The sequence below is a fragment of the Urocampus carinirostris genome, chromosome 8 (genome assembly GCF_059441175.1).
Source record: "Urocampus carinirostris isolate Australia breed hairy pipefish chromosome 8, RoL_Ucar_1.0, whole genome shotgun sequence".
In the NCBI taxonomy this organism is placed as follows: domain Eukaryota; kingdom Metazoa; phylum Chordata; class Actinopteri; order Syngnathiformes; family Syngnathidae; genus Urocampus; species Urocampus carinirostris.
The window spans coordinates 3697792-3711655 of NC_142356.1; the positions used below are offsets into that span (position 1 = coordinate 3697792).

At 42.8% G+C, this 13864-nt stretch overlaps 1 protein-coding gene across 2 annotated transcripts; it reads right to left on the reverse strand.

The window, feature by feature from the left end:
• Positions 1–256: 256 nt before the first annotated feature.
• best2 (bestrophin 2) lies at positions 257–13580 on the reverse strand. Of its 2 annotated transcripts, XM_088341383.1 has the most exons (10): positions 13523–13580; positions 13276–13436; positions 13069–13163; positions 11178–11411; positions 10968–11122; positions 8838–8915; positions 6939–7091; positions 6766–6846; positions 4187–4341; positions 257–2143 (listed from the first exon to the last, which is right to left on the reverse strand). In XM_088341383.1, the coding sequence occupies exons 2-10, from the start codon at positions 13425–13427 to the stop codon at positions 1633–1635; spliced, it is 1614 nt and encodes a 537-aa protein (XP_088197509.1). In that variant the 5' UTR covers positions 13428–13436; positions 13523–13580; the 3' UTR covers positions 257–1632. The 2 variants fall into 2 exon arrangements, with proteins under 2 accessions (XP_088197509.1, XP_088197508.1); XM_088341382.1 differs by lacking the exon at positions 13523–13580 and having other exon boundaries at positions 13276–13491.
• Between the last annotated feature and the right edge of the window lie 284 nt (positions 13581–13864).

Consider the following 13864-nt stretch of genomic DNA (forward strand, 5'->3'; position numbering starts at 1 on the left):
CATTCTCTCCGCCAGCCTGCAAAAGCAAGTTTCAAATCAAAGACATTCCAATTCCTTTAAAGTCAACAATTCTAACACTTACCTGTAATGTCCTCACTGCCCCCTAGTGGCAAAAGATGTCCACTATTTTCCCGTTGCGTTGTGAGTATATTTTCATTTTTTCAAGAAAATAACTTTCTCCCAGATGTCATGTGTCACAACCGATCAATCAAAGTCAGTTATTTATCATTTTTAATCAAATTCAAACAATCCTCATTCAGTTTGTCGGAATCATTGTGCGTTAAACTGTTAAACAGCTCTTGACGGTTGAATATTGTTATAATGTTGTTATAATCCGACATAGTGATAAAAAAGAAAAGGCCATGAGGTCAAAATCAAGACGGAGGTAACCCTATATTCATAAAATACAGCTTCACAGCTAGCTAGCAATAATGAATTATCCCCCCAAAAATGAGATATGATATATATTTATCAACAAAAGTTTTATAATCCTAAAATAACAGCATCGGGGCCAGCTAAACTCATAAATTACCCAAAAATCATAGAGGAAGGCTTTAGAATTTCAAATTGTCCAGAGGAAAAAAACAAACATTTTTTGGACTATTTGTCCCAAGTGATGCTAAAGGGAGAGGCAAAAACATGATAACCATGGAAACGAAACTTGTGATTATCAAGAAATACGAAGAAGGCACACGAATCTCTAAGTTGCTTGTCGACAAAAATGTTATAATCCTGAAATAACATCAACAAGCCCAGCTAACATCATAAATGACCCAAAAATTACTGAGGAAGGCTTTTGAATTTCAAATTGTCCAGAGAAAAAAAACATTTTTGGACTATTTGTCCTGAGCCCTGCAGTGATGCTAAAGGGAGAGGCAAAAACATGATAACCACGGAAACGAAACTTGTGATTATCAAGAAAGAAGAAGGAATCTCTAAGTTGCTTGGCCGTAAAATCGGCCTTCAGCACTATTATTAAAAATAAGGGGGTGATCAAAGCAAGGAAATTTTCTGGGGCGGGTGTTTCAAATATACAGCCTGCGGGCCGGATCCGGTCTGTTGCATGATTTATTCTGGCCCGCTATCAATTTCTGAGTATGTCAAAAAAAGAAGTGAGCTTCTATCCATTTATGATTTTTTTTTAATAAATTCAAACCAAATTCTCTCTACAGCAGCTAGAGGGGGGTGTTGAGTTTGAATAGCGTGGCAATTAGGTTCGGGTGTAAAACTGAATCTCAACTGTTAAAATAAACCAGTTAACACATTCCATGCCGAACATGAAAATCTGTTTCCCCCATTTTTTGTGGATAAATGTGATGTGTTTAGAAAATATCTAGTGATCCGTGATTATCATATGTAGAATATTATATGTATGTATGCATTAAATATGTAGCTTATCAATGCGGGCTAAATGATAAAGCATAATACTGAAAAACAAAGCTAAAAATTTGGGGTTGACATTCTTTTACTGACCCAGCCTGCCCGAGACTGGAAAGTCTCAGAAAACCGAGTTTGAAATCCCTGTTTCAAGTGCTTTCCCTCAATGATAGCACATAACCAAGGGTCAAATGTTGTATAATTGCTGTTATCACCAGACACAGTCATAGAAAAAACAAACTGACGATCTCAATATCAAGTTTCTATCATCTCGGACCCCACGCTGACGCTCCGAAGGCGCTGGGGCCCCCAAGCCGTTTTGTGCCGGCCCCAAAGCGGTTGCACCTGGTTGATGACGGGCTGAGAGCTGCAGTGGAAAGCCAAGCCCAGCGAAGGCTTGGAGATGATAGCGCCCCCAGGTGGCGGGTAGGGCGACGTTTCCTCTTTTTCTTCACCGGTAAGGATTTGCTCGCTATCCGCCTGGGCCAAACCGGACGGCAGGGAGCCGCCTTTACCCAAGTTGTTGACGCAATCTTCGCGGTTGCCGTCGGCAACGACGACGCGGCGCTCCACGCTAGGCGATCGGTAGAGCCTCTGCAGTTGCGCCGAGGTGCGTCGGAGGGCGCCGCTCACGAAGCCGGCGTGGTAGGGGCCGGCGCTCAGGAGCCGATTGAAGAGCGCCATGTTGGCGTGGCGGCTGGCAGACTCTTCTGTTTTTTCTGCGATGTCCTCCAGGGGCTGGAAGTGCATCTCCTCTTTGGGAATCCTGCACAGCGACCAAATTCAAGTAATGATTACCGTAAATTCCGGACTATAGAGCGCACCTGATTATAAGCCACACCCACCACATTTTAAGAGGAAAATCGATTTTTGTACGTACACAAGCCGCGCCTGTATATAAGCCGCATGCGCCTACATTAAAAAAATATAACACAAACACAAAATTAACCCAGTCCCGCTTTTTGTAACTGAATATCCTTCATTAAAGTAGACAGTCCAAAAATCGCAACCGGCAAAATGAACGGAAAATCATACCAGTTCTTAAGGTTTGATGCAGACCTGCAGAGTCCGGGTCCCGTTGAAAGTAATCCAAAGAAAAAAAAAGTGTATATTTCCAAAGGCAAGGGTGAGAAAAATATATATCCACTATTGTCCGCCGTGTCCACAAAAACTCACCTTTACCGGTCCCCACTTCCCGTCAGCCCGCGTTTGTTCCGCCCCTTCTTTTTAATTCGCCCGTACAAAACATATCGGAATAAGTGTCCAAAATAAATACAAATAAATACATTACAAAAATATACAGTTGCAAATACATATTATACATGGGTTACACATATAAACAAAGAAAGATGGTACACCGAGAGTTTTCAAAGCTTTAATAATAATAATAGAATTTCATCCCGGCAGTAATGGTAGCAACACGCTAGCAACATACCGTACTTGTAAAAATCCCGGTAAACCGTCCTCATCTTCCTCCTTTGAACTGAAGCCATCAAAGTAGTCTTCCTCAGTGTCGGAAAGAAACTTTGTCAAATAGGCCTCACTCGCGCTGTCACTGTCGCTGGAACTTTCATCCACTCCTGATTCTGTGCCCTCCTCTCCGTCACGCAGCAGACCGGCTTTTCGGAACCCGTTGGTGATGGTGGATTTTTTGATGCTGCCCCACGCTGTCAGGATCCACTGGCAGACTTGCGAAAAAGTTGCCTTTCGCATGCGGACAGTTTTAGTGAAAGATTTCTCGCCGCTAGTCAGGCCAAGAAGTTGCAGTCTTCCTCGGCGCATATATTCCACCGTTCTAAATCTTACCTTTTTGTACTCTGGCGACATAAATTGGCCGCATCACTGAATAAGCCGCAGGGTTGAAAGTTTGGGGAAAAAGTAGGGCTTATAGTCCGGAATTTACGGTATATGAAATATCAGGCGTATAGTTATCGAACTGATAATGGCTAAATATGATGCGACGGTTAAATTAAAGTCCTGATAATGAGTCGCTTGACACCACGCTATTATATTCAGTTAGCCTGAACAACTTAACTGAATTCAAACCTTGGTACACATTGAAGACAGTGAAGCATGGTGGTGCTAGTATCACGCTCCGGGCATGTTTCTCCAACTCTGGTGTTGGGCCCATTTTTCGCACACCAGTGATCATGGATCAGTTTGTGTATGTCAAGATACTTTGAAGATGTTATGTTTCCTTATGCCCTTGAGACAGATGTTTCGACAAGACAGTGACCCCAAACACGCGAGTAAACAAGCAGTCTTGGTTCTAAACCAATAAAATTAATGTTATGGAGTGGTCAGCCCGATCCCCAGATCTCAATCCAATCAAGAACTTGTGGGGTGATATTGAAAATGCTGTTTGTGAAGCAAAACCAAGAAATGTGAATGAATGAGTAATCATGGAGTGAAATAACAACCGACCAATGCCACAAGTTGGATTACTCTACGCCACACAAATATGAAGAAGTTATAAATAACTATGGTCATGAAGCTAAATATTAGGATTGCTAAATCCCACCTTTGGTTTGGAAATACCAAATAGTTTTGGGTTTGTACAGTCAACAGCATAGTACAGTTTTTACTATTGGCCCAATTGCACAGCCTTCGGGGCGTGCCTATTATGTATGTTGGGTCTAGTTTGTTTTCTGAGACTACCGTACCTACTGGTAACTCGTTTAGCAGGTAATAAAAAATTATACTAAAACCTGAAATATTCTGGTCAGTCACATTGCACTGCTATTATTTCGAACAGTACTGTACATTGACTTTAGCTTTTTGTCTGTATTTGGTACATTTATCAACTCACGCCATGTCGAAGGTGGACCCTTGGAAGGAGGGTTTCCGCAGTACAAAAAGTGTAGCGGCCGTGTAGGGCGGTCTCGGGTTGGAATCGTTCCAGTAGCGATCTCTCTCAATCGTTGGCACGTCGCCGTACATCTCGTCTACCGCCATCATGGAAACCTGCGATGAGGGTTCTGGTCAAATTTGGAAAACAGTTCCATCACTCCAGCGTATTTTCTGGATGATCATCTTATCCACTACACAGCATTATCTCCAGACAGAAGAGCAGCTTCAGCGACAGACTGCTGTCACAGTCTTGTACCACGGACAGACTGAGGAGATCTTTTCTTCCTCACGCCATGAGGCTCTTTAACTCCACCCGGCGGAGTAAAGGCCCACATTAAACCACACCCCCCACATTGCATTATACCGTATTTTTATTGCAGTGTGTATTCTGTGTAGCACTATCTAGATACTCTATATAACACGCTACATTGGGTATTAACACGTCACATTGGGTATTTGTGTATTATATTATTTTTGCTTTATTATTGTTTTGTTCTCCAGCGCAGGGATGCTGCTGGAAGTTTGAATTTCCCTGCGGGGATGAATAAAGTATCCATCTATCTATCTATCTACCTACCTACCTTGGTCATATCCCTCAAGAGGGGTGACCGTCGCAACAGACTCTTCTGTTCAACAGCAGGGCCCTACAGCTTTCACTGGTTTACCCCTGCCGTATCATAGAACACGTCTAAACCTCCCACTATCCTTTCACAACACCTCTCCACTCATTCCTATCACCAACAAGAGCTCTAGCTTCCACTAGATTTAGACCACTTTCCTGCAGTGCACTCATAACACTATCCATCCGCGTGAATCGAGGCCTTCCTCTTGGTCTCCTTAAATTTGCCTGAAATTTCAAAGTATGTCTTATTATCCTAAAAAAAATATATTCAAGTTTGGGTGCTTGTTATATATAAAGTGCTATGGTAGTGTATTACCATAATTTGTGCAATGATTGATCAGTCGAAAAATATCGCTGACCATAATCCAGGTTTCATATACCTTTTACATGGCCATTTTCAAGCACTTTCAAGGCCAATTGTTCAATGATTCCAATACCTTTTATTCAAAGCACTGAAGAGGTAATATTTTTCATTTTTTTATTGTTGTGCATTTTCAGGGATTTTGTGTTGTTGGTGAAATCTGTTCAATTCGTAAAAAGCTAAAATCGTTTTGTATTTTACCTTTTTTTAGACTTGAATATCTTAATTTATATTAAAAACATATGAAATTACTTAATAATTTGGTGCATGCTGTTCAATTTCTAGTGATAATATGTCATTAAATGAGAAAAAAATTCAGAGGAGTGGTTTGAGAGCCGAAAGAGCTATTCTCAGTGAGCCGAGCCAAAAGGGCCGGTTTTCTACATAGAGCTGTCCTCTTGGGTGCGACTAGTAGGGGGCTTTGACGCTTATCATGATAATGCCATAATGAGAAGCCACCAGAGCAGGCGTGTCGGCGTCATTTCTTCCCATTTTCCTCCATTTATTGCATGACCTTTAAAGTCAGACTGCCAAGAAACATGACAATTGCAACAATTTCAAGCATCTTCAAGCGCTCTGCCCAAAATTCAAGCATTTTCCCGAACCTTAACATTCCTGATTCTTCAAGGATTTCAAGCACCCGTAACCAACCCTGACAATTGCAAAACATTGGGAATCGAACCCAGGTCACGGTGGTGAGAGCGGCGATTTCTATCCACCACACCGTGAGAGATATAGATGACATACAAAAAGGCATTATATTTTATCTCATTATCACATTTTAAAATTCATGGTTACAATAGGCAAATCCTAGAGAACGGGGAAAACAAAGTTATCCTGAAAGATATGCATAAACACAAATAAGCACGGCGAGGGAAACGAATAGTTTTGAAGGACATTAAATAAATACATTTGACTTTTTAACGTTGGTATTGTGTTTGTAGTTGACGTTGTCAATCAATTTTTTGAATTATAGGTGGACATCCACTACACAGCAACACCTCCAAATAGAGGAGCAGCTTCAGCAACACACTGCTGTCACAGTCTTGTTCCACAGAAAAACTGAGGAGATCATTTCTTCCTCATGCCATGAGGCTCTTTAACTCCACCCGGGGGAATAAAAGCTGGAAGTTTGAATTTCCCTACGGGCATGAATAAAGTATGTATCTATCTATCTATCATATTTAATGTTTGCCCCTTACAATGCTTAGTTTGAGCTGAAAAATGGTAAAACAAAATGTTATAACGATTTTTAATCAAAAATTAGGGGTGCGCGTTACGTCTATGTGTGCATTATACACAAACAAATACAATAAATAATATCACAACTAAAAACGTTTTTTTTAAACATTTTCTGAAGTGTTTTTAAATGCAAACCTCGCTCTTACAGTAGTTTTAATTTCATGCCCCTTATTGTCCGCTGCCCCTTATATATGACGGAAAAACAAGGAATATTCGTGAAGGCGCGGCTTATAATCAGGTGCGCCTTATAGTCTGAAAAATATGGGTTAATCCTTTTTAGGCAGAGGTCAAATATCGTTAGAAGACGGCAAACCTGGAAATTTCTGTCGATCAACCAGTTGGTCTCAAAGTCGTCGTCGTCTTCCCCGAATGGGTTGATCAGCTGCTCGGCGACCTTTGGCAAAACCAGCGTCGAGTGCCATCGCGAAAGGATAGAAAAATAAAAAAAAAAAAAAAAAATCAAATCAAAAGTTAAGAGTCACTGACCTTGAGCCACCCGGCGTAAAAGAAAAACTGCAGCAGGGTGAAAATGGGCACATAGAGATCCAGGTCGTGGCCTGGATATCCTTGAAGGGGATCCAGGAACTGCCGACCGATCAGGCACACCAGGAAAAAACTGTACACTGCTAAAGTCACGACCTACGTGACAGAACAGGAAACTTTTTAGAGAATTAGTTAAAAAAAAAAGAACATTGAGCTACCCCATCTTGTTCAAATCAGGGTTTTTCATGGCCAAATTCAAGCACTTTCAAGGACACATTTTCAATTTTTCCAGTACCTGCAAAGTAAAAAAATTCAGCGCTGATCGAAAGAACGTTTATTTGTTTTTTAATGACTAAAATAAAGTTGCTATTACGCTGCTAGCACATACTATTTCAAGCTGATCCAATACACGATCATTTTGGGTCACTGGGCTGCTGTAAACTGACAGGAATTCTGCCATTTAGCTTCAACAATGCACGTGTAGCTTCAATACATCACACTCGTTTACAAATACAGAAAATTATCTATAGAATTCTCTAAAAATAGTTCAATACAGAAGACAAAAAAAAATGAGAGTACATACATTATGTATAAAAAGCAGAAAAATGAGCTAAATTTGGACTCATTTTAATGATATTGATTGCTCCGAAGCAGAGTGCATTCAATCGGCTGCTAATCTTTTGCTTTTTGTTTTACTTATATTATTTTACTTTTTTGCGCGTATATCATAGGATCTGCGTCTAAATTTGTTAAAATATAATTGTAAATAGTTGCGTTTTATAATTTATAGCACTGAAAAGTTAATATTTTTAGTTTATGATGGTTTTGCATTTTCAGGAATTTTGTTGCTCAACTTGAAATCTAATCCGTGAGTAAAAAGCTAAAATTGTTTAGTATTTTACACATCTTTTTGTAGATCTGTGAATATTTCAATTGATACTTCATGTGTTTTCAGAGATCCTCTGGAAATATAGAATCACAATCTCGAAATAATTTGGTGCTTAATGTTTGATTATTCGTCATAATATATCATTAAGACAACAAAAAATCTGAGGAACGGTCAGTGAGCCGAGGCAAAACAGTCGGTTTTCTAAATAGAGTATACTGTCCTCTTGGGTGCAACCAGTAGGGGGTGGTGACACTTCACATGGCAACGCCGTAATGACTGAGAGCATGCATGTCGGAGTCATTTTCATGCACTTTTTCCCCCCTCATGTATTGCATTGTTAGACTGCTGTCACAGTCTTGTTCCACGGACAGACTGAGGGGATCATTTCTTCCTCATGCCATGAGGCTCTTTAACTCCACCCGGGGGAGTAAAAGCCCACATTAAATCCCACCCCCACATTTGCATATTACCCTATTCTTATTACAGTGTGTATTTTCCGTAGCACTATTGAAATACTCTATATTAGCACGTTACATTGGGTATTTTCGTATTCTATATCTTTTATTTTATTCCTTTTATTTTTCAACACAAGGATACTGCTGGATAAATGAAGTATCTATCTATCTATCTATCTACCCATCATAATATATCATTAAAACAACAAAAAATCTGAGGCCGACTCTTCTTAGTGAGCCAAGGCAAAATATTCGGTTTTCTAAATAGAGCATACTGTCCTCTTGGGTGCAACCAGTAGGGGGCGGTGACGCTTCACATGGCAACGCCATAATGACTGAGAGCAGGCATGTCGGAGTCATTTTCATGCACCTTTTCCCCCTCATGCATAGCCCTACTGCTAATAAACATGGCAATGGCAACCAGGAAATCCAAGCATTTTCCTGACCTTGAAAACAAAACTCAAGCACCCGTACGGAGCCCTGTCAAATGAGCCGACTCCCGCCAAATCGAAAAGCCTCGTCGACTTCAAATGAAAACGGATTGCAAGAGGATCTTACCTGAGTATAAACCAGCGGAACGCTGATCATGTCGTAATGAAAAAGCATCCCGCACTTCCCCCGGAATGTGTTCAGCTCCTGTTCGAAAGAGTCGAAATACTGAGTCAATGACTACCGAATTGGATTTCAATCTCTATAAATTGTTTACATGCCTGGAGACAAACGATCAACCCCTTATAGCCCCTTATGGCGTTTGCGAGTAATCCGATTACTAAGGCGAAATCCGACGTCATCAGGCGGCATTTAACTTTTGACGTTACGGGGGCGTTAGCGCCTCCTGGTTGTAAAAATTAAATATAAAACAATTTACATTTTACGAGTAGGTAAAAATACAACAATTTTCATGTAAAGGTGAATTTTTCAATATACTTTTAGGTTCAAGAAATTTGTATTTACTTTACATAAATTGCGATGTTGGTGGAATGGAGTGCGAGGTATTGCACAGAGTGAATCAAGAAAGCAAGGTTTTGGGTGCTCTGAGGAGAGTGATGAGTATGGATGTTAAGAGGGGAATGTATGAGAGTGTGATTGTGTCGAGTGTGTTGTATGGTGCAGAGTTTTGGAGCCTAAACGCAGATTTGAGAAGGAAATGAAATGTTTTTGAGATGAAGTGTTTAAGGAGTATGTTAGGAGTGACAAGATTGGATAGATTGAGAAATGAAATTGTGAGAGACAGAACTGGAGTAGTAGTGGAACTGAGTAAGCGTGTGGATAAGAGAGTACTCGGTTGGTTTGGACACATGGAGAGGATGGATGAGGAGCAAATGTCGTAGAGCAGGGCTGTCAAACTCATTTGAACTCGGGGGCCACACGATAGAACAAACATTCTGTCGGGGGCCGGACTAGTAGATTAAAGAGAAAGAAAAAGAGAGAGAAAGAAATAAGAGAAAGAGGGAGGGAAAAGAAGAGAGGGCGGGACAAACAAAGAGAGAGAGGGAGAGAGCGTAAGAAACAAAAGAGATAAAAAGTCGTGAGAGAGGGGGAAAAGAAAGGGAGAGGAAGAAAGAAATCCAAAGAGAAATAGAAAAACTGAAGGAGAGAAAAGAAAGCGCAAAGGGTGGGAAGAGAGAAAGAGAAGAGAAAAGGAGAAAAGGAAAAAAAGGAAGTTAGAGCAAATGAAGTTGAAAAGACACAGAGAGAGAAAGAGCACAGAGCAACAAAGGAAGAGAAAAAGAGAAACACGGAGAGTGAAAGAGACAGAGAGAGAGAGTGGAAGAAAAGGGGTGGAAAAGAGAGGGAGAAAGAGAAATAAACACAAGTATAGTGTCTTTGTGAGAGGTTGACATATTTCAACCGGCAGCTTGTTTTTCTCTTGCGCTTCTCTGAGTTGTCTCGCGGGCCGGATTCAATCCCTTAGCGGGCCTGATCTGGCCCGCAGGCCGCCTGTTTGACGCCTGCGTCGTAGAGGATCTACAGAGCAGAAGTCAATGGAAGGAGACCAAGAGGAAGGCCGCCATTGACGTGGATGGATGGTGTTATAAGTCCACTGCAGGAATGAGGTCTAAATCTAGTGGAAGCTAGAGCTCTTGTTGGTGATAGGAATGAGTGGAGAGGTGTTGTAAAAGGATAGTGAGATGTTTAGGCGCGTTCTAAGGGATGGGCAGGGCCCCCGTATGATGCGGCGGGGGTAAACCAGCGAAAGCTGTCGGGCCCTGCTGTTTAACCAAAGAGTGTGTTGTGTCACCCTGACTCGCATGACATGGCCGCTTTCTCGTGTCCCGTTTCATCTGAAGGGACGAAAGCATGACCGACTTAGGTGCCGAGGTGCCTAACTTGTTTGGGTGCTTGGGCATTTGGGTTGGCCATGGTCCAAAAATGTTTGTGTGAATTTTTGCTATTTTTTTCCCTTTTTATTTTCTTGGTTATTGTACGTGTTTGTCTTGCTGTCGGTCACTCCTCTTGAGGGATATGACCAAGGTAGATAGATGTTTTAGTTTATTTATTAGTTATCCTGTTCGACCAAATGTGTTGAGTTTTGGGCCTCTGTGCAATTGAGTTTGACACTCCTGCTCTAAGGCCTTAGATTTCCGCGCGCGTTTATATGGCTTTAAATCTTCGGCAATTTTCTGTTTCCAATCGTATTATCGCCTGCATGTAAAAGTACACAGGGGAAACTTAACAAGCACGCACCTCCAGCAGCAACTTAAGCGTGTGATCATCCTTAATACGACCCTCGCTGCGTGCAGCTGCGGCCAGGTTCCCGAACCACACGCAAGGGATCCAGTACTTATTGTACGGAGAACGTAGACCTTCGAACTTCTTGCGCTCCTCCCGGCTCATGAAGCCTGCGGAGAGAATTGAGTCAATGGCCGGCGAGGCGAGCGGCGGACGGGCACTTACCAGCCTCCACCACGTGGTCCACGGTGGGGAAACGCTTGTAGACGGCGGCGCTGACGGATCGGAGGATGAGCAGAGCCGACAAGCTGGCGTAGCGCATCATGGTACGGCGCAGGAGGCGGCCGCGCTCGTCGCCGCCCTGCAGGCCCCCCGAAAGGACGCACATCAGTCTGTCTGGGAGGGGGATGCTGGTGTACTGGTTCCACCAGCGGTTCACCACCAGGGTCACGTAGAAGCCTGCCAAAAATAAGGTCCTTTTTTATTACAGTTTTGGAGAGTGTAGTCCAGGAGCTACCCAATCAAAGCAATAATATCCATCCATCCATTATCTGCACTGCTTATCCTCAGTAGGGTCACGGGGGTGCTGGAGCCCATCCCAGCTATCTTCGGGCAGTGGGCAGGAGACACCCTCAACCGGACACTGGGCACACACGGACAGAATATTCGCTCGCTCATTCAAACCTTGGGACAACTCAGACCAGCCAATCAACCTGACATGCATGTTTTTGGAATGCGGGAGGAAACCGGAGTGCCCGGAGGAAACCCACGCAAGCACGGGGAGAACATGCAAACTCCACACAGGAGGTTCGATCTCATGACTTCCGAACTGTGCCGCACACGCGCTTACCACTGTGCCGCCGTGCTGCCGCAATAATATATATTATTCAATACATAATATGATTTAGGGGAATCTGGAGAGCAAGGAATTACAATAATTGAAATACAAAGAGGCAAAAACACCTTAAAATCTATCCTGAAACTGACGGGGAGTCAATGTAGCGATTTTAAAACTGGTCTCATGTAATCCTGCCCCCTGTCGGTACATGTGCATCTGAATTATACAACAGTTGCAGGATGGAGGAGGGGTACAGGAAGCAGGGAATAACAAGAATCTAAACATAAGTAGATAAAAGCATGCCTCAGCACCTACGTGTTAGGGTCAGAGACGTGTTTGCCTGAGGGAGAAATGGATGGACTCCAACTATATTCATAAAAAAAACATGAACATTCACATGCGATATTCTTTCTGGGGAGTCCAGAGAGCAGGGAATTGCATTAATCTCAAGGATGGGAGCTGAAAGCATGTATCTGCCTCTCCGTGTTTGCCCGAGAGAGAAATGAGTGGAGTCTGGTTCTCCATCCATCCATTATCTGCATTGTTTATCCTCAGTAACGGGGGTGCTGGAGCCCATCCCATCTATCTTCGGGCAGTGGGCAGGGGACACCCTGAACTGGTTGCCGGCCAGTTGCAAGGCACACAGGGACAGACAACTCATTCGCTCATTCAACCGGCCAATTAACCTGACGTGCATATTTTTGGAATGTGGGAGGAAACCAGAGTGCCCGGAGCAAACCCACGCAAGCATGGGGAGAACATGCAAACTCCAAAAAAGCATATTTGATCTTATGACCTCAGAACTGTGCTGCACACGCGCTGAGTCTGATTATATGTTTTTAAAATGAGAAAAATAACATTTGTTTTCAACATTCTTTGGGGGAAATCCAGGGAGCAGGGAATTGTAATTATCAAAATGAGGAGATAAACACATGAATCAGCACCTACAAGTTTGTTTAAGAGAGAAAAGTGCGGACTCTCGTTTTTATCATTTGAAGAATAAAGCCAATCACTTGTGATATTTTTGGGGGATGTCCGGAGAGCAGGGAATTACAAGCATTACAACCAAGAGATAAAAACACGCATCAGCACCCTCGTGTTTGCCTGAGAGAGAAAAGTCTTTATGGGAAGTCTGGAGAGCAGGGAATTAAAATAATCGAAGAACATGCATCAGCACCTCTTTGTTGCATGAGAAATGGGCTGACTCGGGTTATATTCTTTAAATTATACCAGTTATGTAAAAAAAACTAGGCTCAGAGTATCAAAATCTCGCCTTACCCAGCACAAAAGACATCGGGATGAGACTGGCATAGTGGTTGCAGTAAATCGCCAGCTTCTCAAAATATCTCTTTTCATCAGCAGGCAGCCAAAATCTAAAAGAAAAACAAGGAAGTGACTCATTCACTGCCATCGACGTCTAAATCCGTCATCAGCAGGGGATAATTTCCTGCCAAAGACGTCTCCAGAAGCCGTGGAGGTCATCACCTGTACGTGATACTGATGGCCGAGTACATGGCGAAAAAAGCCAGAAACTCCTTGTAGAGCAACTTGTAGATGCTTCCTTTCCACACCAGAAGCAGCTTGGAGAAACCGCAGAAGCGAGCGTTGGCCACCCTGGCTGTGTAGGTGACCGTCATGGCGGGCGGCTTGAAAACAGGAAATGGCAAACTTGAGACATACTCGAGAACTTCTAAGTATCCACATCAAACATTGAAAGTTCCTGGAATCTCACCTGTAGCAGTTAGCGAACGCTAATCTCTCATTTTGTCGGCAGAAGCTGTTGTTAGCTTTGTGCTTTCACGTCCTCCGAGTGGTTCTGAGGTCCCCGAGAGGACCCGTCTTGGCACTAATCCTCGGAGCGTCCAGTGGTCAGTGCGCCCCGGGGTAAATCCCCAAACGAAGCGGCACCGGCAGCTCGTTAGCGCGCTTCCCGACCGGGCTTGTCAAAGTGGATCCATTGCCCAGCTCACTAAGCCAGTCCAATGATTGGCCACAAATAAGCTTGCTGTTAAATTAAGTTTAATTAACACTCAATCCTGACATATGCATTCTCCAAAATAAAATAGAATATACC

Coding starts and splice junctions, on each gene's coding strand:
- best2 (XM_088341383.1), bottom strand. CDS start 13,427: ATGACGGTCACCTACACAGCCAGGGTGGCCAACGCTCGCTTCTGCGGT. Junction 4,342..6,765: donor TGATCGACAGAAATTTCCAG/GTTTGCCGTCTT, acceptor CCCTCATCGCAG/GTTTCCATGATGGCGGTAGA. Junction 2,144..4,186: donor GGGTCCACCTTCGACATGGC/GTGAGTTGATAA, acceptor GTCGCTGTGCAG/GATTCCCAAAGAGGAGATGC.